The 23,553-nt window shown below is 46.6% G+C and overlaps 2 protein-coding genes across 2 annotated transcripts in view; both read left to right on the forward strand.

The window, feature by feature from the left end:
* Positions 1 to 23,553, forward strand: part of LRRN4 (leucine rich repeat neuronal 4) — a 61,684-nt gene that overhangs the window by 13,504 nt on the left and 24,627 nt on the right. The window lies entirely within an intron of this gene.
* The window catches only part of FERMT1 (FERM domain containing kindlin 1), a 43,826-nt gene that overhangs the window by 11,235 nt on the left and 9,038 nt on the right, over positions 1 to 23,553 (forward strand). Inside the window, exons 4-12 of the mRNA XM_079969845.1 lie at positions 816 to 956; positions 4,119 to 4,332; positions 8,362 to 8,464; positions 10,228 to 10,335; positions 11,894 to 12,025; positions 14,124 to 14,173; positions 17,440 to 17,564; positions 19,877 to 19,983; positions 22,310 to 22,531. Coding sequence (XP_079825971.1) covers positions 816 to 956; positions 4,119 to 4,332; positions 8,362 to 8,464; positions 10,228 to 10,335; positions 11,894 to 12,025; positions 14,124 to 14,173; positions 17,440 to 17,564; positions 19,877 to 19,983; positions 22,310 to 22,531 — 1,202 coding nt within the window. The remainder of the gene's footprint in view (positions 1 to 815; positions 957 to 4,118; positions 4,333 to 8,361; positions 8,465 to 10,227; positions 10,336 to 11,893; positions 12,026 to 14,123; positions 14,174 to 17,439; positions 17,565 to 19,876; positions 19,984 to 22,309; positions 22,532 to 23,553) is intronic.

Genomic DNA, 23,553 nt, shown 5'->3' on the forward strand with positions numbered 1-23,553 from the left:
CCATATTAACAGCTGTGCAATTCACTATCTAAATTCCTAGCGCATGACTCTAAACCTGTCTTGAGTGTCACAATTACTATGATGAAAGCCCCAGATATTGCTCAACTGGAATTTGGCTCTTCAGTCTTCCTAACCACAAATAACAGTTATGGAGCAGATAAATTAGTTCAGCCCGCAGGAGAATATGTGCGACCAAATTAACAGAATAAAAGCATTGTTTGGCTATAAGACCGTAATTAAAGAAGAAGGGAAAGTAGGAAGCGCCTAATGCAATTGATTGTGTTTTCAGAACACTGCAGTATTTCTGCTACAATACAGCAGTTAGTTCTATTGCTTGAGTTGACTGACAAAATAAAATAGGGTCAGTCATACACATCAGACCATGTTTGTTCTACATATGTAGAGATTCATTGCTACAGTTCTCATCCCTGCACCTTGGTCAAGCAAGCAAGGGGAATGTTCCCATACATTGGGGGAAAGGAAGGAAAATAACACACACAAAAATTTGTTTGAATTGCCAGCTCGTAGGTAGTCAGGTTCATTTTTATTTTATTTTTATTCATTTCCAAGGTTTCCCCCTCCCCTAAAAATAACTTTTATTAATATAGAAAAATTGAGGAAAAGAAACATAACGTGTATGTGCTGCCCTTTGATATAATAAATTTATTCAGGGAGGGTTGCAAATGAAATATTGTAAGCATAGGCAAGAGCTCAAGCAAATTTGTCAAAGCTCAGGTAGCACAAATGAGGGAAGCCTTTTCAGCCTGTTCTCCTCAAAGATGTTTCCATTTTTACCTTCCGAAACTCCGTCCCAGGTATCAGACGGCCAGAAGAACTCTCTCTACTGAGACCATCGGAAGACGCGAAAAAGAAAAAGAGAAAAGACAAAGACAAAGAACCAGTCATAGAAGATATTTTAAATCTGAACAACTCTCCTGTGAGTTTGGGATTGCCAGGTAAATAACCCAACAGACACTACTGAGTTTATTTACTTACTTATTTGGTAAGCAAGGCACTTGTGATCTTTCAATTTGTCACAAGCAACAGAGGAAAGAGAGGGAAGGAATACGTGTTGAGTGAGCATTATGGGGGTTGTACCAAAACCTGAATTAGTTTTTCAAACTGTTTTTTTTAGCTTTTGAAATCATGTTTTATTTGATTTTACAAATGGAAATTACCGTATTTTTCGCTCTATAACACGCACCCGACCATAACACACACGTAATTTTTAGAGGAGGAAAATCCGTAGGCATGCCACCCGTAGGCATACCCTCCATAACACGCACAGACATTTCCCCTTACTTTCTAGGAGGAAAAAAGTGAGTGTTAATGGTGCAAAAAATACGGTAGTTACAATACCAAATAGGTAAAGGTAAAGGTACCCCTGCCCGTACGGACCAGTCTTGACAGACTCTGGGGTTGTGCGCCCATCTCACTCAAGAGGCCGGGGGCCAGCGCTGTCCGGAGACACTTCCGGGTCACGTGGCCAGCGTGACAAAGCTGCATCTGGCGAGCCAGCGCAGCACACAGAAACGCCGTTTACCTTCCCACCAGTAAGTGGTCCCTATTTATCTATTTGCACCCGGGGGTGCTTTCGAACTGCTAGGTTGGCAGGCGCTGGGACCGAGCAGCGGGAGCGCACCCCGCCGCGGGGATTCGAACCGCCGACCTTTCGATTGGCAAGCCCTAGGCGCTGAGGCTTTTACCCACAGCGCCACCCGCGTCCCACAATACCAAATACATATCCGTAAAATGAGATTTCTCTGAATCTCGAGACTCCCCCCCCCCATCCCCTCCGTGGGTCCTATTGTCAACATTTCTGATTGCATATTACTTCATAATCTATGTTTTATAACCATCCATATTATCCATAGTATTTGTGGCATTACAAGTGAGATTAAAATCCTGCTAATGTTTTCATCTGCTTACAGTGGTCTCCTAAATAAATTATAAACTTTCCCCATTCTTTCTTGAATTTCTTCTTGGTCTCTGAGTTTCCCAGTCGGTTTTGCCATCTTAGCATAGTCTGACAGTTTAGTTTCCCATTCCTCTCTGGTGGGGACTCTTTCTTCTTTCCATCTCTGGGTGGTTTCTCAAACTTTTTTTATGGCGAAGAAGGGCAAAACCATTCTCCAGCATCTGCATTGTGACACCCATAAAACTGGTAAAGGTAAAGGTAAAGGGACCCCTGACCATTAGGTCCAGTCGTGACCGACTCTGGGGTTGCGGCACTCATCTCACTTTATTGGCTGAGGGAGCCGGCATACAGTCATGTGGCCAGGATGACTAAGCCGCTTCTGGCAAACCAGAGCAGCACACAGAAATGCCGTTTACCTTCCCGCCAGAGCGGTACCTATTTATCTACTTGCACTTTGACATGCTTTCGAACTGCTAGGTGGGCAGGAGCAGGGACTGAGCAATGGGAGCTCACCCCGTCAGGGGGATTTGAACTGCTGACCTTCTGATCAGCAAGTCCTAGGCTCTGTGGTTTAACCCACAGCACCACCCGTGTCCCTATAAAAACTGGTACCCAAGTCCAAAAAGGCATCAATACATTCTGGAGGGAATCAATGGTCTCCGCAGTAACAATTCTTGCCAGCTGTGCTGGATGACGGCAGTGAAGGCCTTTGAGCATCTTTCAGTCTGCTGAACAAGGAGAAAATGGAGAGAGAAGCTGGTGGGATACCAATCTGTCTGTGGGAGTTTAACTCTGGAGCTGTGCGCAAAATGGCCTATTGAAATTCTCCCCTCTGTGGGCAGAGAAATTGAAGGAGAGACTGAGGCTACATCCACACCATGTATTTAAAACACATGGCTTCATCCAAAGAATTCTGGGAACTGTAGTGTGTTAAGGATGCTGTGATGTGAGGGGTAAAGTACAGCTCTCGGGATTCTTATGAACTGTTTCTCCAAGGAGATGGGAAGCTCTTCAACAGTTTCCCAGGGGTGGGGGCGCACCATTGGCAGCCCTCTGTCACCAAGTTTGGCTTTGTTTATTCTGCTGCTGTTGGCAAAGTGTCTGCCATTTTGAATCCACCCCAGTGCCTCAGGCCTAGCATTCTTCTGGGCTATTGGAAGGGTCGGAAATAGTGGCTGCCAAAGCAAGCAAAACACAAAAACCAAGCAAAAAGTGGAGATTAGTCTGCAGTGTAGCCTTCTTTACTTGGGTGGGGGAACGTGACAAAGGAAAATCTCAGGAAGTTTATCAGAAAAATGTTTCCTGAGAAATGGTGACCCTGCTCTAGTTTGTTCCTCCCATTTCAGTCTCCCACCAGATCCCCTCAGGATCAGTCTGCTGAAAAGGGGGCAGTTGTAGTATGATAGATTGGCTATCAAAGGGAGTGAGTTTTTCTTGGTGGAATGGGCTCCTCTTCACCCCAGCAATCTCTTCTGGCTTGTGTCACTGATCTCTTGCCTTAGAAGCCCACTTATCCTGGAAAGCTATCAAGAGGAACGAAGGAGATTCACTGAAGGGACCTGGCTGGGAAAGAAGGGACACAGTTTGCAGTCTTGGCTAATGAAACGCAGTCGTATGGGAGCTGTTGCTCTAGCTGAGTCACAAAGTGCCTTTCTCAGGAAAGCAAGGCTCTGGCTGATACAAATTCGTTCCTGGGGTACCGGGCACGTGAAAGTCGCCTGCTCCAACCACCCCAGAACAGCCTTTAAAAAATGGCATTAAGGCTGTCATTCTGTACCCCTTTACGTGAGAGTAATCCCCATGGAAATAAATAGGTCTTGCTTTTGAGTAGACATGTAGAGACATTATGCGGTCAGTAACTGGGAGCACCTAGCTCGTTCCTCATTCCTTCACCACAGTATGCTCTTAGCCTTAAAGAGACTTTGATTTCTTCAGTTTCCATGAGCAGCTCCATCAGGGATGGGACAAACCTGCACCCCTCTAGATGTCACTACAACTCCCATGATCCCCAACCATTGGCCATTCTGCTTTGAGCTAATGGGAGTTGGAGTCCAGCATCGCCTGGAGAGAGCGGAGTTCTCTATACCTGTTTTATAGAAGGTCACTTCTGAGATCAGCCAGGCTTTAGGAAAAGCCACTTTCCTTGTTTTGATACTGGCTGTGCTGTTGTAGACTCAATTGTTCATCTCTTCTATTTCAGCAAGCCCTGGCTTCTATAGCAAAACCATGACTCCCATCTACGATCCTGTCAGTGGGACACCTGTCTCGTCTTCGGTTGCCTGGTTTGGTGACAGTCCTCTGGCCAAGCAGAGCTGGAACAACCTTGCCTTCAGCCCTTCGAACTGCACACCGGAATCACTTGCCAAAATGTACCAGCCTCGGACTCTGGTCGACAAAGCGAAGCTGAATGCTGGGTAAGAGACTCCTCCGCTGGATATCAGGATTAGCCACTTTGGACAAGCCAGGATAGGTCATAAGTGTGTCCTTGCATAGGCTTATTATTATTACAGTGGTACCTTGGGTTAAGTACTTAATTCATTCCAGAGGTCCGTTCTTAACCTTAAAACTGTTCTTAACCTGAAGCACCACTTTAGCTAATGGGGCCTCCTGCTGCTGCTGCTGCTGCTGCTGCGCCGCCGCCGCCGGAGCACGATTTCTGTTCTCATCCTGAAGCAAAATTCTTAACCCGAGGTACTATTTCTGGGTTAGCGGAGTCTGTAACCTGAAGCGTATGTAACCCGAGGCACCACTGTATCTCTATTTACGCTCACCACGCTCACCACCGACGCAGCCTCGGGGACACTGGTGCTGCTGCAGCAGTTGTTGGAAGTGTTTTTATATGTTTTAAACTGTTTTTATTTTTTTTGCTTTGTTGTACCACCATAAGCGGTGGTTTTTATCCATGTACTTTTATTTTGTTTTGATTTATTGTGGGTTGGGGTGGGGTGGTTGGGGAGTGGGGTGGGGATTGGTTTTGTTTTTTGTAATTGTTTTTGTTTGTTTGTTTTTATATTCTGTAAATGGAGGCAAGTATGAGGCCTGGGATTCCTACTGTGGAGGGGCGAGGGAGGTATGGCGGTGGGGGCAGATGTCATAGGCGAAGGGGATCGAGATACGGATATGCTCGTACCCCTTCCAATCTGCGCCCCATCCCGAGAGACGAGGGTAGGGTGAGCAAGGATTACTCACCTCCGTCACTGGTGTTGTGCAATGCCAGGTCTATAGTCAACAAAACCGCCACCCTGCGAGATTTCTTCACCTCGCAGGGGGTTGACCTGGCATGTGTGACTGAGACCTGGGTGCGCGAAGGGGATACTGTTACCCTACGAGAGATGGCGCCCCCGGGTTTCTCCGCCCTTCACCAGTCGCGGACTGTGGGCCGGGGGGGAGGGGTGGCGTTATTAATCCGGGAAGATTGTTCTTTCAGGGCTCTACCATCGCCATCGATCCCCGGCATTGAATGTGTTGGCCTAGTGTGGGGCTCCGAGGTGAGCTTGGCTGTCTGGCTGGTGTACCGGCCACCTAGCGCACCAGCAGCCACCCTGTCAGGCCTGCTGGAGGCGGTGGCCGGCTGGGCCTTGGAGTTCCCTAACCTATTGGTATTGGGGGACTTCAACATCCATGCTGATGCCACTCCCTCCTCACAGGCTCTGGACCTGGTGTCTTCCATGGCGACACTAGGGCTCTCCCAGTTTGTTTCGGGCCCCACACATCAAGCAGGCCACACGCTGGATTTGATCTTTGGCGTCGGTATAGATGTGATCATGTTTCCTTCGATGAAGGTGCCATGGTCTGATCACTATGCTCTGAAAGCCAGGATTGACGTTCCACCCCCACCCTGCTTGGGTGGCGAGCCAATTTGGGCTCGCCCGCAGAGGCTGATGGACCCTGATAGATTCCGTCAAGCCTTGCGGGACCTTTCTCCCCCTGGCGACTCATTGACTGAGCTTGTTGAGGCCTGGAATACCCAGCTCCTGGCAGCCATCAATGAGATCGCACCTAAGCGCCCTCTGCGACCCCGCAGAAACCGGGCTCCCTGGTTTACCGAGGAGCTCCGGAAAATGAAGCGGGACCTCAGACGGCTAGAGTGAGTATGGCGGGGTGCCCGTGACGGAGCCTCAAGAACATCTTATAGGGCTTTTATGAAAACCTATGAGATGGCAGTGAAGGCCGCTAAAAAGTCCTACTTCTCGGCCTCCATTGCATCCGCTAGCTCTCGCCCGGCACAATTATTTAGTATAATTCGGTCTTTAACGTCCCTCGAAGGACAGCCAAATTTAAATAACAATTTGACACACAGCTGTGAGGCATTTGCGAGCTTTTTTGCGGAGAAGGTCTTGTTGCTCCGCCATGACCTCCCTGCCAATTTGGATACAATAAAGGAACTGGAGGCCCCTCGACTGTCCTCGGGTTCAGTATTGGACCACTTTGACTGGATATCCCCAGCTGATGTAGACAGATTCCTCCGAGCTGGAAAGCCCACCACCTGTCCTCTCGACCCGTGCCCGTCCTGGCTGATTAGAGCGTGTCCAGAAGAGGTGCGGGCCCCCCTGGGGGATATCATCAATCTGTCCCTTGGCACCGGGACATTCCCAGGGGAACTGAAGGAGGCAGTGGTGCGCCCGCTCTTAAAGAAAACATCATTAGATCCCTCAGATCTATCCAATTACCGCCCGGTTTCGAATCTTCCATTCCTGGGTAAGGTGATTGAGAGAGCGGTTGCTGAACAGCTTGGTAGGTTTCTGGATGAAACATCAGCTCTGGATCCATTCCAGTCCGGCTTCCGCGCTGGTCATGGGACCGAGACGGCTCTGGTCGCCCTAACAGATGATCTCCGCAGGCAGCTGGATCGAGGCGGGTCGGGGCTGCTGATTCTTCTAGACCTGTCAGCAGCCTTTGACATGGTCGATCACGAACTCCTGGACCACCGCCTTGCCGACGTGGGGATCCAGGGCGCAGTCCTTCAATGGCTGCGCTCGTTTCTCTCTGGTCGGGGACAGAGGGTGGCGCTTGGGGGGGAATTGTCATCCCGCCACTCCTTGGTGTGTGGTGTGCCTCAGGGTGCAATACTCTCCCCGATGCTTTTTAACATCTTTATGCGCCCCCTCGCCCAGCTTGTCCGGAGTTTTGGGCTGGGCTGCCATCAGTATGCTGATGACACCCAACTCTATTTGTTGATGGACGGCCACCCGGACTCGGCCCCAGACACACTGATCAGATGCTTGGAGGCTGTGGCTGGATGGTTACGTGGGAGCCGGCTGAAGTTAAATCCTTCGAAGACAGAGGTCCTCTGGCTGGGACGGGACGACATGGGACTGAGGGGGCAACTCCCATCTCTTGCGGGGGTGCAATTAGTGCCAGCACCGTCCGTTAAGAGTTTGGGTGTAATCTTCGATACCTCCCTCTCCATGGAGGCGCAGATTGCAGCTACAACAAAGGCGGCATTTTTTCATCTCCGCCAAGCTAAGCAGTTGGCTCCTTACCTCTCTCGCCCTGACCTAGCCACTGTGATCCACGCGACGGTCACCTCCAGACTGGATTATTGTAACTCGCTCTACGTGGGGCTGCCCTTGAGACTGACCCAGAAACTCCAGCGGGTGCAGAATGCCGCAGCGAGACTCCTTACGGGGTCCTCGCTTAGAGATCACATTCATCCGGTGCTATACCAGCTGCACTGGCTCCCGGTGGAGTACAGGATCAGGTTTAAGGTGCTGGTTTTAACCTTCAAAGCCCTATACGGCCTAGGGCCCTCGTACCTACGGGACCGCCTCTCCTGGTATGCCCCACAGAGGAACTTACGATCTTCAAATAAAAACACCTTGAGGGTCCCAGGCCTCAGAGAGGTTAGGCTGGCCTCAACTAGAGCCAGGGCTTTTTCGGCTGCGGCTCCAACCTGGTGGAACGCTCTGTCGCAAGAGACAAGGGCCCTGCAGGACTTGACATCTTTCTGCAGGGCCTGCAAGACAGAGCTGTTCCACCTGGCATTTGGTCAGGGCGCAGCCTGACCCCCTCCTCTGGCAATCTTTACAAAGTTTTAGTTTATGGTTGCCATCAATTTTGATTTTAATTCATTTTTATAATGTTTTATAATGTCACACTGTTTTAATGTTGTTAGCCGCCCTGAGCCCGGCTTCGGCTGGGGAGGGCGGGATATAAATAAAATTTATTATTATTATTATTATTATTATGCCTTGCCAATTTCCCTGGCAGGGACTCAAGGCAGCTTACAGTATTATGGGGGATTTTTTTACGGGGGGAAGGGAGGCTGAAAATCAGTGATACAGCCAAAAGTTCTTGATTTAAACCCCGGGATCACCAGATAGGTCTGGAAGACAGTGCCTGAAGCCCCGATTTCATGGTTATATGCTTCCTTGTTTCTCCCAGACACCTTGCAAATTAACAGGTTCCTTCCTGCTCTGTTCCTTTGTCTCCCGTCCTTTCAGGTGGTTAGATTCCTCTCGGTCACTTATGGAACAAGGTATCCAGGAGGACGACCAGCTTTTGTTACGCTTCAAGTACTATTCTTTCTTTGATCTGAATGCAAAAGTAAGTAACTCTTAAAGAGTCGCTTCCCTTCACGGTCTGTCGTGACTTAGGGCATGTTGGATAAAGATCAACTGCGAGGATCTTACTAGGTTTCCTGTTTGTTCTCTGAGTTTTGGCCATCTGCGACTCATGTAGCAAATGCATATCTACATAAATATAGAAAAACTAGGGGCTGCCACCCCTCCTCGCGGCACTTGCCAACTCTGCACTGGATTCAGCTAACTCATTCCACTAGTGGAAGCCAGTGCAATGACTCCTGCTAGCATCTTGCAAACCCACCCAGGCACCTGCCCCAAATCCGCTCTGGAGAGTTCAGAAAACTGCAGAACATCCCAGGAAGGAGAAGAGAGATGCTTTCTGTACAATCTCCACAGCACTCCATTGAATTCCACCATCTATATAATACATTGCTATCTCCCACAACTATAAATACCAGTATTATAAATATCACAATGCAATAACTATAACACATTACAGTGGTGCCCCGCAAGACGAATGCCTCGCAAGACGGAAAACCCGCTAGACGAAAGAGTTTTCCGTTTTGGAGGCGCTTCGCAAAACAAATTTCCTATGGGCTTGCTTCGCAAGACGAAAATGTCTTGCGAGTTCCTGCGGGGTTTTTTTCCTTCCCCCCCCCCTTTTTCTAAACCGCTTATCCGCTAAGCCGATAAGCCGCTAAATGCCGCTAAAAGCCGCTAATAGCGCTAATCCGCTAAGCCGTCAATGGGCTTGCTTCGCAAAACGAAAAAACCGCTAGACGAAGAGACTCGCGGAACGGATTCTTTTCGTCTTGCGAGGCACCACTGTACTAATTTACCACATAGAAAAACTGCTGTAATTATAATATAAGAATCATAATTTATTGCTTATATCCTGACCAAAGCCAAGCTGTGCTTCCATGTACCTTTGGGGAAGGATAATGCTTGATGCTTTCTCCTGTGCAAAGAAAGATGAAAGTCACTCTCAAATGCCTAGTTGCAGGGCTCTCATCAGAGGTGTATTTGAACTCAGGTCTGTAGCTCAAATGCAACACACTATCTGGCAATAATAATAATAATAATAATAATAATAATAATAATAAATAGTAATAACTAATAATATAATTTATTATTCATACCCCACCCATCTGGCTGCATTTCCTCGCCACTCTGGCTGGCTCCAAACAGAATATTAAAAACACAATAAAACATCAAACATTAAAAACGTCCCTAAACAGGGCTGCCTTCAGATGTCTTCTAAAAGTCAGATAGTTGTTTATTTCCTTGACATCTGATGGGAGGGTGTTCCATGGGACGCATGCCACCACCAAGAAGGCCCTCTGCCTGGTTCCCTGTAACCTCACTTCTCGCAAGGAAGGAACAGCCAGAAGGCCCTCAGAGCTGGACCTTGGTGTCCAGGCTGAATGATGGAGTGGAGACGCTCCTTCAGGTATACTGGGCCAAGGCCATTTTGGGCTTTAAAGGTCAGCACCAACACTTTGAATTGTGCTTGGAAACGTACTGGGAGCCAATGTAGGTCTCATCAACGTTAATGTTCTACCTATTCTTCATGAATTCAATTAAAGATTTCCACTTATCTTTTAACGTTTTCTCACTCCTGCAACTATCTCTGTCTGACTCAGGCTTGCTTCCTATTAGAAATGCATTGTGTGTTTGTGTGTCGCACTGCTTAGCTGTACATAATGACAGGCTCACTCAAGATGTTGGCCACCGCTGGCTGAGAGCCTCTGACACAACATGGCCTTGTTTGTCTTCTCCTGGCAGTATGACGCAGTGCGAATCAACCAGCTCTACGAACAAGCCCGCTGGGCCATTCTGCTGGAGGAGATAGATTGCACAGAGGAAGAAACCTTCATATTTGCTGCGCTGCAGGTACGTACTTGATCCTCAAGTTGACAAACCAGTTTCCCCATCTGAGGCAGGCAAACACCTGCCAGGACACGAACACAATAAACCGAGCTCAGACTGGTTCCTCTCTGCAAGCCTTTTCCTTCTCCTGCTCCAACCCCGCCTCTCTCGGCAGTGATTAACGGGTTGGCTCTTTCAAGCTCCGTTGAGACCCATGTAAATAATTGACAGGTGCCCCCAGTCTTTTACGGCAGCAACTGCCAAGTTACACTTTGGTAGAACGAATCTAACCACACGAAATGCAAACAAGACCATCCCTCTCAAAGCATTGTTCTATGCTTGCCACTTCCAAGCAATTGGTCATTTCAGGAGGAGTGCTACAGGAATCAGTTTTTTTCAGATGAGAGAAGAGTGTTTCTATACTTTTTCCCCCCGCTTTGCTTACAACAATGCAGGCAGAGTGGAAACAAACAGGCAGCTGTCCTGCTAGCCCCTGCAACAGAGTCCCAGAAAGTGGGAGGCTCCACATTCATTGTTAAAATGCACAATAAAACTATCTGCTTGAAATGTTGAAATATTAAGGCCCATGGTCAAAATATGCAATAAAACAGAGCCGGTGTGGAATAGTGGTTAGAGTGATGTCCCAGGACCTGGGAGATTAGGGTTCAATGCCTGATTTGGCCATGAAGTTCACTGGGTGACCTTGGGCCAGTCACTGTCTCTCAGCCTACGTCACAGGGTTGTTGTTCGGATAAAATGGAAAGGTAACAGAATTGAGTATTGAGCTCCTTGCAGGACAGGTGGGGTGTAAATATACAATGTTCCCATTAATACACGGTGATTAAAATGGGAGACTTTGGTCAAACTGGAGACTCCAATCTCCTGTTGTGCTTGGCTGTTGTTACTAAGACTTTCTGAGAGCTGATCCAAAAATGGGACAAATCTAATGCATACATTTTTTCCTGTTTCTTTTTGAATAATTTTTATTACATTTTCTGTTTTACATTTTAGAATATTCATTTAAACAACCTTAAAATATCAATGATATTTTCCATGGCTCATTTTGCATAACATAAATCCCTTCATATTTTATATAAACTAAACCATTCAGTATTTCCTTATTACATCCATCAAAACTTATTTACACTGTAGAATTTATCTTAATGCTGTCCACGTTTTCAAATGTTTCACAATTTCCCCCCATATATTCAATAAACATTTTCCAATCTTCTTTAAATGTATGTTCTTCTTGTTCTCTTATTCTATATGTTAAGTCCCCATTCTGCACATATTCCATCAGTTTAAGTTGCCATTCTTCTTTGGTTGGGACTTGGCTCGTTTTAAATTTGGGGGCTAACGAAACATTCATATGCATTCATAGAATCATAGAGTTGGAAGAGACCACAAGGGCCATTGAGTCCAACCCCCTGCCAAGCAGGAAACTTTTGTAATGCATCCATCTTTTAAAAGGACAGCTTCATAAGATTTTGTTACTGGCTCACAACAAATCCCTCCTGGATGTGAAGCCAACGTACCATCTCTTGCTCAACTCTCTGTCTTTATCTTGTTATCTTTCCTGTAGTACCACATCAGCAAGTTGACACTGTCATCGGGGTCACAAGTTTTCACAACCGAAGCAGAAACGGATGAAGTGGAGGCAGCCCTTTCTAACCTTGAAGTCACTCTGGAAGGGGGGAAAGCAGAGAATATTTTGGTATACCATGCACACGCATGCTTTTAGAGGTCAAAGTTGAGAACGTTGGGTGGGCAGAGAAGTGGGGTCGGTGACTTGTCACTAAGCATTTCTCAATCTACATCCAATAGGGCAGGTGTGGCCAACACAGGAAACCCTCCAGAAGTGGTAGACTCATAGAGTTGGAAGAGACACTCATGATGATCTCTTCCAACCTCCTGCAACTCAGGAATATGCAGCTGTCCCTTACGGCAATGGTTTTCAACCAGTGGGCCATGGCACCCTAGGGTGCCTTGAATAGTGATCAGGGGTGCCACGGGCAACACTAGCCTCCATCCCTCTTTCCTTCCCTTCCTCCTTTGATACCCTCTCACATCTCTGCCTCCCAAAGGCTTGCACAGCTGTTTGTTGCAGCAGCCCTGGCTACAAGCTCCCCAGGTGAATGGTGCCTTGGGGGCTGGTCAGAGCGTGCTGGTTGCCAGGAGCTGAGGCGGTCTTGGAGTAAGCAAGCAAGTGGGTGAGGGAGCCCAGCCAGGCAGTCCTCCAGCCCTTGCTGTTGGGAATGGACAGTGTGAGGAGACACCTCTCTTTGGGGCAGGGGGCAGCAGCAGCGGCTGCCCAGAGGACTCCCAAGGAGAGGGGAGAGGAGGCTGAGGGCACACCCCACAAGGGAGGTTGTTTGAGAAAGGGTGAGAGGTTGCCAGCTCTGCAGGCATCAGGTGACATAACTGGGCTCCTGAGCCCCACAGGGCTTCCACAGAAAGAATGTAGGTGGTATGGGGAGCCCTGGACTCAAAAATGTTGAAACCCTTTGTCATGTGGGGATCAACCCTTCAACCTTGGCTTGATCAGCACCATGCTCTAACCAACTGAGGTACCTGGGCGTTGGACAATGACTTCCATTATCCCTGTCCATTGGTCATGATAGTTGGGGTTGATGGGAGCTGTAGTCCAGCAACATCTCAGGGGTTCCCTTTTGGCCATCCCTGTAATATGGGAACACAAACTGACTCCATTCCAATGACAGTCCATCTCTTGTATGGTTGCAACTCTTCTACTGAAATAAATGTTCTTTTCGTGGGGTGGAATTCAGCTTAAGTGCGTGAGTTAATGCACATGGGGAAAGAGGTCCACTTGCACAACAGGACTTTCTCCTTCTCTTCCCCTCATGAGTCCCCTAAACCTGTCCTGGGCTTCCCACCTATGCTCCAGAACAGATTTAGGGAGCACAGGTGGGGTGCTGGGAAAGTCCTTTGTTTTGCATATGCAACAACTCAGTTGAATCTCTCCCAGTGTGGAGATTGCTCCCCAATTTCTGTTTTTTTTTTTCCCCCAATAGATTTTATTGAGATTTTAAAGGTTACAAAAAGAAAAAATAAAGAACATATTTAAACAGGAAAAAAAACAAAGGGGAAAAAACAGAAAAAAGATGCAGATAATTAAAAAAAAAATCAATCCTTTACATAACTTTCTTTCCTTTGCTTATTTCCTTGACCTCCTCACACCTCCCTTTTTTGTATTCTAATTCAATTAGATATTTCAGCAAATCCTTTCCATCTTTATTTCTATCCTAATGATTTATCTTAATATACTATAATTTAACGTTCTGTTCTTTCACCAATTAACAATCCATTTTTACTTAATCCTTTATATCATTTCTGCTAAAACCACATTACTTCAATCCAACATCCTTCTAGCATTCCTTAATTTTACAATGTTTCTGTAGATAAACTTTAAATTTCTTCCAATCTTCTTCCACCAACTCTTCTCCTTGGTCTCGGATTCTGCCAGTCATTTCCGCCTGTTCCATATAGTTCATCACCTTCATCTGCCATTCTTCCCGATCGCGCCCCAATTTCTGACTCGGCTGAGATTGTCCTAAAGAGAAACTTTTTCTGTCAACTTGCTATGCTCTGGAGAACACCTTTTGGATAGTCTAATTCTCCCAAATGTGAAAAAGCTACCTGTTTGGTGGCATGCTTTTCAGTTGGGATTCAAGATATACCACAAGGGAATTAAAATAACAAGACATAACTTTATAACCAAGTGCATATATATATATGATAGTATCAGCAAATTATAAGTGCACTGCACTAAAACAATTCTTGACTGTCTTTAGGAGGATATCACAGACATACCAAAGCTTGCAGATAACCTCAAACTATTTAGGTAAGTAAAAAAAGCAAAACAAAAAAGCATATAAAATTTCTTTGGTTTTTGTTTTGTAAATCGCAAAATTAAAATACGGACTGTAATGGACACCAGTTAGCACTGAAAGGTTTTATGGCTATAATTTATTTTAACATTCCCGCTGAGATGCAGAGTGTACCAATGTAACACTATAATGTGATGAATGCCATTAGCCACCTCCGTAAAATAGCTTTCTTTAATCTTTATTTCTTTTAAGGATTATCCTGTGAACTGGAATGGCCACATGGTTGGACAAGGCTGCCTTGTTGCACTTTAAGCCTTTCACGGTCTAACCTTGTGTGCAGCAGAGACTTCTGTATTCTCACATGGAAGTACTATGTCTCTACGTTCCTAATAAGTGGGACGCAGGTGGCGCTGTGGTCTAAACCACTGAGCCTCTTGGGCTTGCTGATCAGAAGGTTGGCGGTTTGAATCCCTGCGACGGGGTGAGCTCCTGTTGGTCTGTCCCAGCTCCTGCCAACCTAGCAGTCCAAAAGCACGCCCATGCAAGTAGATAAATAGGTATCGCTGCAGCAGGAAGGTAAACGGTGTTTCCATGCGCTCTGACACTCGTCAAGGTCCTCTGTGCACCAGTAGCAGTTTAGTCATGCTGACCACATGACCCAGAAAAGTGTCTGTGGACAAACGCCAGCTCCCTTGGCCTGAAAGCGAGATGAGCAACCCCATCGTCACCTTTGATTGGACTTAACCATTCAGGGGTCATTTACCTTTTTACCTTTTATCTAATAAGTGTGGTTAGTCTGCATGGCACCTCTTCCATTCTGTCTTAAAGACTGTTAGGAAGACTGGAAGCTGACAAGTCACATCCTTGGCCCCTCTATCTCAGAAAACACCTACACTGACTGTCCACAGCTTTCCAGAATTTCAGACCAAGGACTCTCCTTGTACTACCAGGGGGTGCCAAGAATTGAACATGGAACCTTTTGCATAGAAAGCAGATATTGTGCCACTGAGCCCTTATCACACCTTATAAATTGCAGACTAGGTTTTTTTCCCCCGTTATCATGCCAGCAACATATTTTTCTCTCACTCTCTTTCTGCCTCATTTTTATGTGTGCATTTCTTTTGTGCTTAACATCCACCTAGATCGGTAGGCTTAAGAAACACCAAGGCTGGCTTCTCGGTGACTTTTTAGTTGGTCTTAAAAATAGAATAAATACTACTGTTGCTATTTTGGATTCCCCCCCCCCCATCCTCCTAGTAGACCAGGCATAGGCAAACTCCGGCCCTCCAGATGTTTGGGACTACAATTCCCATCATCCCTGACCACTGGTCCTGTTAGCTAGGGATGATGGGAATTGTAGTCCCAAACATCTGGAGGGCCGGAGTTTGCCTATGCCTGTAGTAGACCAACACAGCTACCGGCAACATTTGCCTGCATACTTCTAAGTACAGTCGTACCTTGGAAGTCTAACAGAATCCATTCTGGAAGTCTGTCCAACTTCCAAAACGTTGGGAAACCAAAGCACGCTTTCTGATTGGCTGCAGGAAGTTCTCGTCAAACCCGTCTGACGTTCAGCTTCCAGAAATAGTTCGCAAACCGGAACACTCACTTCTGGGTTTGCGGCGTTGGGAGCCAAAATGTCTGAGAACTAAGCTGTTTGCAATCCAAGGTATGACTGTATATTGTTAAATGAGCATGAATTTCAGGTAGGAGCTCCTACCTGTGTCGCTATCAGTTGTGTGTGTTGGCGATCAAATTGAACATTCCAGTGACTCAGATAAAGCTCTGCTGTTGCCTCTCTTATTTGCACTGGAAAGTCTCTAGCCTATTTCTTCCATTGAAGTGACTGATTCCAAACGTTTAATTCTATGGAAAACATAAGATAAGAGATTGCCTGTAGCTTTGAACTCTGATTAGAGTGTTTAGTTTTGCTAATCGGTGGCGGCATTTCCCCCAGAAATGAAGCGGTGTGCTTCAAAGGGAATTTGATTATTTTTGAAACCTCTAATAAAAGAGCGTTTCAATTCATATGCAAGTGACAAAGGGCAGGAGCTGTGCTTTCGAGATTAAATGCCAGTTTTCAGCATCAGTCTGTTCCCTGCCTGTCAGGGCAATAGCCCCTAAGGATTTGTGTAACCACCCTCAAAGGCAACAGTGCTATAGGGACCCATTTCTGTCACTGAACCAATGTCATTCTTATTAAGACATTCTTAATAAGAACCTCAGAACCTCAGAAATGACCTTTGAAATGCAAGAAATTAGAGCAAGGGGGGAAGGAGCAGCCAAATTAGCGTGCACACACTCAGAGTGGATTTCATTTGAATCTAATTGTTTTAAATCACTAGTCAGTAAGACTTGATTTAAATCATATTTTTTTACAAAAAGACTCATTCTCGCTCATATAATCTTAATATTTGCAACCAGATGAAGGTTTCATTTTTGGAATAATAAATTTTCAGAGTAGTTTTTACAGTTATATCAAAAATTACTGATCTGTTATACTGTTTGAAATACATAGACAGATAATTATGAAATTATTGTGAGGTTTAATGAGTTAACTGTTTATATTTGGACAACTTTTGGAAGGAGAAAAATAATCATTTCTTAATATCAATTTAAACAATTTATTTAACTAAAACAATAACATTATCACACATGTGACCATGTATGTTAACTATTGCATATATATATATATTAAAAAACCTTAGACTGAGTTTTAGCACACATGGAAAACTTAAAACAAATCCTTATTTCCTAATGAATAGCCTTTGGACTATAATGTAACTTAAATAGAAAACTATCTTTAGAAAGATTTTTCCTCCAAAAGCATTTTATTTTAAAAATCCAATTTAAATTTTTTAAAAATCTGATTTAAATTGTTAAAAATCCGATTTATTTTATTTTTAAAAATCATTTGTTTTTATCCACCCTGCTCAAACTATACAAAGAACTGTAGTGTTGGAAGGTCCAATGTAGTCCAATCCCCTACTATGCAAGAATCTCATCTAAAGCATCCATGACAGATGGCCCTCCAAACTCTGCTTTAAAAACCTCAAATTAAAGAGAGTGCACTGCCCCTCATGGGAGTCTGTTCCACCCTCAAACAGCTCCTACTGTCAGAAAATTCATCCTGATGTTTAATCGGAATCTCCTTTCTTGCAACTTGAAGCCGTCGGTTTAGGTCCTAACCTCTGGAGCAGGGGACAACAAGCTTGCTCCCCACCCCCACACAGATAGTTTGTTAATTGGCAGGTTTGTTAATTGGTTTGTCAATTTGCAGGTCCAAAAAGCTGGCGCTGAAAGCCTTCAAGCAATATTGGTTTGTCTTCAAGGACACATCCGTCTCTTACTTTAAAAATAAGGAGGCTGAACATGGAGAACCCATTGAGAAGCTCAACCTAAGAGGTATGGAGTGAGGATAAGACACATGGACACGGTATATTAGGTTAATGGGCTAAAAAAGGCCACAACTTTATTGATTACAGGCATTGGATAAAACAACAGAGCGTGACCCCACCCCCTCGGGGAGGGGTGTGTTTATCAAGGGTTAACCACCAGTGGGAGGAGCCTGTTGATGCAAATACAACTGAAAGCTCCCCCTGATGTCACCGGGGGTCGTGCCACGGCCCTAGCCACCAGCAAGGACGTAGGACAGGATCCACGAACGCTGGATTCCTTTATCAGAATACCCATAAAATGGAGGGGTAGGCGATGGCCACACCCTGCCCTCCAACACACAACCATATTCCAGTGCCTAAGCAAACTAGCTGCTAAACATCCTCAGCGCTTGCTCAGCCTGCATGTGGACAAGGAGGTCCTTCCTGGAGGTCTTGATCCGACGAGAAGCAGCAACACAATGGCTGAGAAACGCTGCCGGGCCACATTTGAATGACTAAACCCCGCCCCCAAGCCTCCAGCCGATTGGCTGGCCACCTGGGGCCGTGGCACAGCTGCCAGAGCAGTTGGGCAGGGGAAGAATGCCTACTGGGGAATTTCTAGCACAACACAGCACTCCCCTTTGCTCTTCACTTTTGGTGCATATGTGCACAAATGGAACCATCTTAATAGATGGTCCTGGTTGTGGTCAGGCTCTCAACCTGGTTCCTCCTACCATGGCATGGGTGGAGCTATCACCCTTACGCCGGGGTGGCACCACGATCACCCAGGGCTATTGCCCAATCATGTCAAAGGGTGATAGTGGCGGAAAGTATAAAAGCGGCAGCAAGACATGTACCAGGCTCCCGCTTCGCCCTGCCAAACACCCGCCCTCCCTCCCTTTAATTTAAGTGTTCTTTGGCCTTGCTTTGGCCTTTGGTTGGTTGGCTGTCTTGAGTCGGGGATCAGGTAAGAATTTTTCCATTTGGCAAATTGGCACGGGCCACTTGGTTTTTAGGGACACGGGTGGCGCTGTGGGTTAAACCACAGAGCCTAGGACTTGCCGATCAGAAGGTCGGCGGTTCGAATCCTCGTGACAGGGTGAGCTTCCGTTGCTCGGTCCCTGCTCCTGCCAACCTAGCAGTTCGAAAGCACATCAAAGTGCAAGGAGATAAATAAGTACTGCTCCGGCAGGAAGGTAAACAGCGTTTCTGTGCGCTGCTCTGGTTCGCCAGAAGCGGCTTAGTCATGCTGGCCACATGACCCGGAAGCTGTACGCCGGCATCCTCGGCCAATAAAGCGAGATGACCGCTGCAACCCCAGAGTCGGCCATGACTGGACCTAATGGTCAGGGGCCCTTTACCTTTACCTTACTTGGTTCTTGCCTACCTCTTAGCAATCATCACAACTTTGTAAGGTTTGGCAGTTAGGCATTGGCTTATTGTTGAATAGGGGAGGGGAGGTCAGCCATTGCCTGCCCCTCTATTTCAAGGGTATTCTGTTAAAGGAATCTGGGGCCTGGATCCTGTCTGAAGTCCGCTTGAGGGGCTAGGGCCATGCCAGGCCTCTGGGAACACCGAGGAGAGCTGCAGGCGGGTTCCCCCGAAGCAATTTCCCTTTGGGTGGTTTACCCTTACAGACTTCCTGCAAAGTGGGCAGGAGTCAGAAATAGTCTTGCCAATGCCTAAGCCAATACCGCTCTCATTCCTGTAAACCAAAAAGTTGTGGCCAAAATTTTGCCCAAAAACCTTACACAAAACATCCATGTCTGTATGAATTTCTTTACTCTAATGGGGGGTGAGCTTGAGGGTCTTGCCACGCAAGCACCGTGTAATCTGCTTTCTTTCTTTTCTTTAAATCATTTTAATTGGTTTTTCAAATACAAAGTTATAAACAAAGAATCAAAAAGTATATTCATATAAAGAGATTCTTCCAAATCTCAGGGCTTTCTCCCATCCCCTACACAGGATCCCGTTTTGAACATTTAATACTGTACAGTGGTACCTCTGGTTATGAACTTAATTCGTTCCGGAGGTCCGTTCTTAACCTGAAACCGTTCTTAACCTGAGGTACCAGTTCAGCCAGGGGTCAGCAAACTTTTTCAGCAGGGGGCCGGTCCACTGTCCCTCAGACCTTGTGGGGGGCCGGACTATATTTTGAAAAATAATGAACAAATTTTCCTATGCCTCACAAGTAACCCAGAGGTGCATTTTGAATAAAAGCACATATTCTACTTGTGTAAAAACACCAGGCAAGCCCCACAAATAACTAAGAGATGCATTTTAAATAAAAGGACACATTCTACTCTTTGCTTCTGACTTTTTGTGCCTTCTGTCAATCAGGATGTGAGATTGTTCCGGACGTGAGTGTGTCAGGCAGAAAGTACGGGATTAAGTTACTCATCCCTGTAGCCGACGGAATGAATGAAGTGCACCTGAGATGTGATAATGTGAGTAGCAAAAAAGGGTTAACCCAAATTCTATAGGAGGGTTTAAGGTCCATTGTGTGCATTACAGCGAAGCTTAGGAAGTCTTTAGAGGCTGCCATTGCAAGGCACGGGGAACGACTGCAGGGCCTAAATATTGCCAGTGAAGTGAGGTGTTAAGTTGTGGGTGAACATATCAGACAACACAGCCATTCTTCAAACAGCTCTTGTTTATTCAGAGGCCAGAACAGAACTGAACTGAAGGGTTCAGTCAGACTGCTTATATAGAGCTCCAGTACAACGTTACTGTAACAACTTTCTAAAACTATCCAATCGCTGAACGTCACTTTCGAACCTTCATTTGCATAACTATCTACAGTATCCCCCTGCTGGCCCATGGTGAGAACTTCAGTACATAACATGAGGCATATGCACAGAAATGGGGTTTGTGCAGGGAACGAGTTAACAACACAGAAGGGACAACAGTGAACCAGGCTGTGGGTTGGCTTCCACATATCAGGAGTGGTTCACCTGGTGGGGAGGCAGAGCCCAAGCAATAGCTTCCCAGACACAGCCCTGTCCTCACGTCGAACTTCTCCATTAAGCAACAGCTTGCTGGAAAGGCTATTGCTGTTGCTGGGAGGCTGTTGCCCCCCTGGGCGAACTCCTTTCCCCATCTATAGCCTTGGATTTATGTTCCTTTACAATGCAGGCCAGCCTGTGAGTGTGGAGATTTATGGGGAGGCCAGTGTAAACAAGGGAGTTAGTACAGTGTCCGGGCGAAATCTCACTTTCAGATAAGATCTGGCGTTCACAAACCTCTCAGCAATAACCTCAACCTTGTCCGTTCAAAATACCCTGCATTCTCCAGACTTGGGAGTGTCCTATAAGAGCCTTTGTCCTATAAGAGCCTCCTAGGGACGTGGGTGGCGCTGTGGGTTAAACCACAGAGCCTAGGACTTGCCAATCAGAAGGTCGGCGGTTCGAATCCCTGTGATGGAGTGAGCTCCCGTTGCTTGGTCCCTGTTCCTGCCAACCTAGCAGTTCGAAAGCACGTCAAAGTGCAAGTAGATAAATAGGTACTGCTCCGGCGGGAAGGTAAACGGTGTTTCCGTGCGCTGCTCTGGTTCGCCAGAAGGGGCTTAGTCATGCTGGCCACATGACCCGGAAGCTGTACGCCGGCTCCCTCGGCCAATAAAGCGAGATGAGCGCCGCAACCCCAGAGTCGGCTGGACCTAATGGTCAGGGGTCCCTTCACCTAGCCAGTCTGTGAGTGGGGAGATTTATGGGGAGGCCAGTGTAAACAAGGGAATTAGCACAGCGTCTGGGTGAAATCTGTCTTTCAGATAAGATCTGAAGTTCACAAACCTCTCAGCAATAACCTCAACCTTGTCCGTTCAAAATACCCTGAATTCTCCAGACCTGGGAGTGTTGTTCAAACTTTGTCCTCTAAGCGCCTCTTAAGAAGAAAACTGTTTGAGCTTCACAAAAGTTGAAAGCAAGGCACTCGGTTTGCCCCTCTGGAGCAAAGGAGCTACAGCACCAGGCAAGGAAGAAGTCTCAGATTTAATCTCCCCTGTAAATCCAGAACCGTCCTTGGAAAATAGGGACACCTGGAGGGTCTGCAACCAGCCTCTTGCCCTAACATCACCACCACCACTCTCAACCCCATATATTTAATTGCTGGATAGGTAACCAGTAATTCCTCGTAAGAAGAGCCTACTGGATCAGGCCAATGGCTACATCAGCAATGCCAAGTATCCTTTGGAAGTTTACATTGATGTGAAGGAAATAAGCATCTATCCGATCTTGAAAAGACATCTGAAGACAGCCCTGTTTAGGGAAGTTTTTAATATTTAATGTTGTATTGTTTTTAACACTTGATTGGGAGCCGTCCAGAGTGGCTTGGGAGACTCAGCCAGATGGGCAGGGTATAAATAATAAATTATTATTATTATTATTATTATTATTATTATTATTATTATTACTACAAGGGGCAAAGGTAGCAGCTGTTGTTCGGAGACAGAAAGCCTCTGAACCTGAGTGCCGCCATCGTGACTGGTAGCCATTGTTTACTGATCCTCCTTGAATTAGTCCAGTCTCCTTGCAAAGAACTCATGCAAGTGAAGTGTAGGCCCTACACTGTTGCTTTCAGATTAGGGGCTGCGTCTAAACTTAACCAGAAAGGGGGAAGGTAACATGGGGCCCTCCACCATCCTTTGCCACGAGAGGGTACCACTTTGCCGGCCCTTGGTTCAAGCAACTGCAAGGTGGGGCAGAAGAAAGCAAACGACGGTGCAAGGATTGTTTGCAGAAGTTTATTCTTCTTCGCTGACTGTCTTCTTTGCAGGAAAACCAGTATGCCAGGTGGATGGCCGCTTGCGTTTTGGCTTCCAAAGGGAAAACGATGGCCGACAGCTCCTACCATCCAGAGGTCCACAACATCTTATCTTTCTTAAAAATGAAAAGCAGAACTGCTGCTCCCCAGGACGTTTCTGACGTGGAAAGCATGGATATGAAGCCGGAATGCTTTATCTCGCCACGATATGCAAAGAAATACAAGTCGAAGCAGGTAACCGGGGGTGGGGCGAGGGGTTGGGAGAAGGAAATAACAGCGGGATCTAGAGCAGATTTTCCTTGTCAAGCTGACTCAAGCCTGATTCAAATGATTCTTGCTTAACAAAGCCAAAAGCATGTATTTTTCTTCAGCAAGGTCTTAGACTGGGATGAGAGGCAGAAGCATGACACCCGTGGGTCCAATGACTGTTTGAGGTCTTCCTCTGAACCCATGAAGCTTTGGAAGATCACACACACACACACACACACACACACACACACACACTTCCCTGTTGGTCATAAAGTGGTGAGGGTGGTTTCCCTTTTCTTCTTTGAAAAGCATATCAAGATGAAGTTGGAAGAGCGACGCTCTTTCCCATTTCCCTTTCCAGTTCTATATGTTTTTCCAGGCTCAGATTAATTGTACTGGATCTAACCTTTATCCAAAGGGATGCAGGTGGCGCTGTGGGTTAAAGCCTCAGCGCCTAGGACTTGCCGATCGAAAGGTCGGCGGTTCGAATCCCTGCGGCGGGGTGCGCTCCCGCTGCTCGGTCCCAGCGCCTGCCAACCTAGCAGTTCGAAAGCACCTCCGGGTGCAAGTAGATAAATAGGGACCGCTTACCAGCGGGAAGGTAAACGGCGTTTCCGTGTGCGGCTCTGGCTCGCCAGAGCAGCGATGTCACGCTGGCCACGTGACCCGGAAGTGTCTCCGGACAGCGCTGGCCCCTGGCCTCTTAAGTGAGATGGGCGCACAACCCCAGAGTCTGTCAAGACTGGCCCGTACGGGCAGGGGTACCTTTACCTTTACCTTTAACCTTTATCCAGAGTCCATGGCACATACTCCCAAATTCAAACGTGCCCACAAACTTTAAATCCAAACGTGCCCACAAACTTTAAAAGGTTGGTCACAATGTTTAAAATTACCTTCCCCCCAAAACCAGAGTCCTTTCTGTTGGGCATAATTCAGACTGAAATTCCCTAGGTGTTGGAAAAGGTTATTTATGTATGCGACAACTGCGGCCCATGTTTGGTTAGCCC

The sequence above is a fragment of the Podarcis cretensis genome (assembly GCF_951804945.1).
Source record: "Podarcis cretensis genome assembly, chromosome: 3".
Taxonomy (NCBI): Eukaryota; Metazoa; Chordata; class Lepidosauria; order Squamata; family Lacertidae; genus Podarcis; species Podarcis cretensis.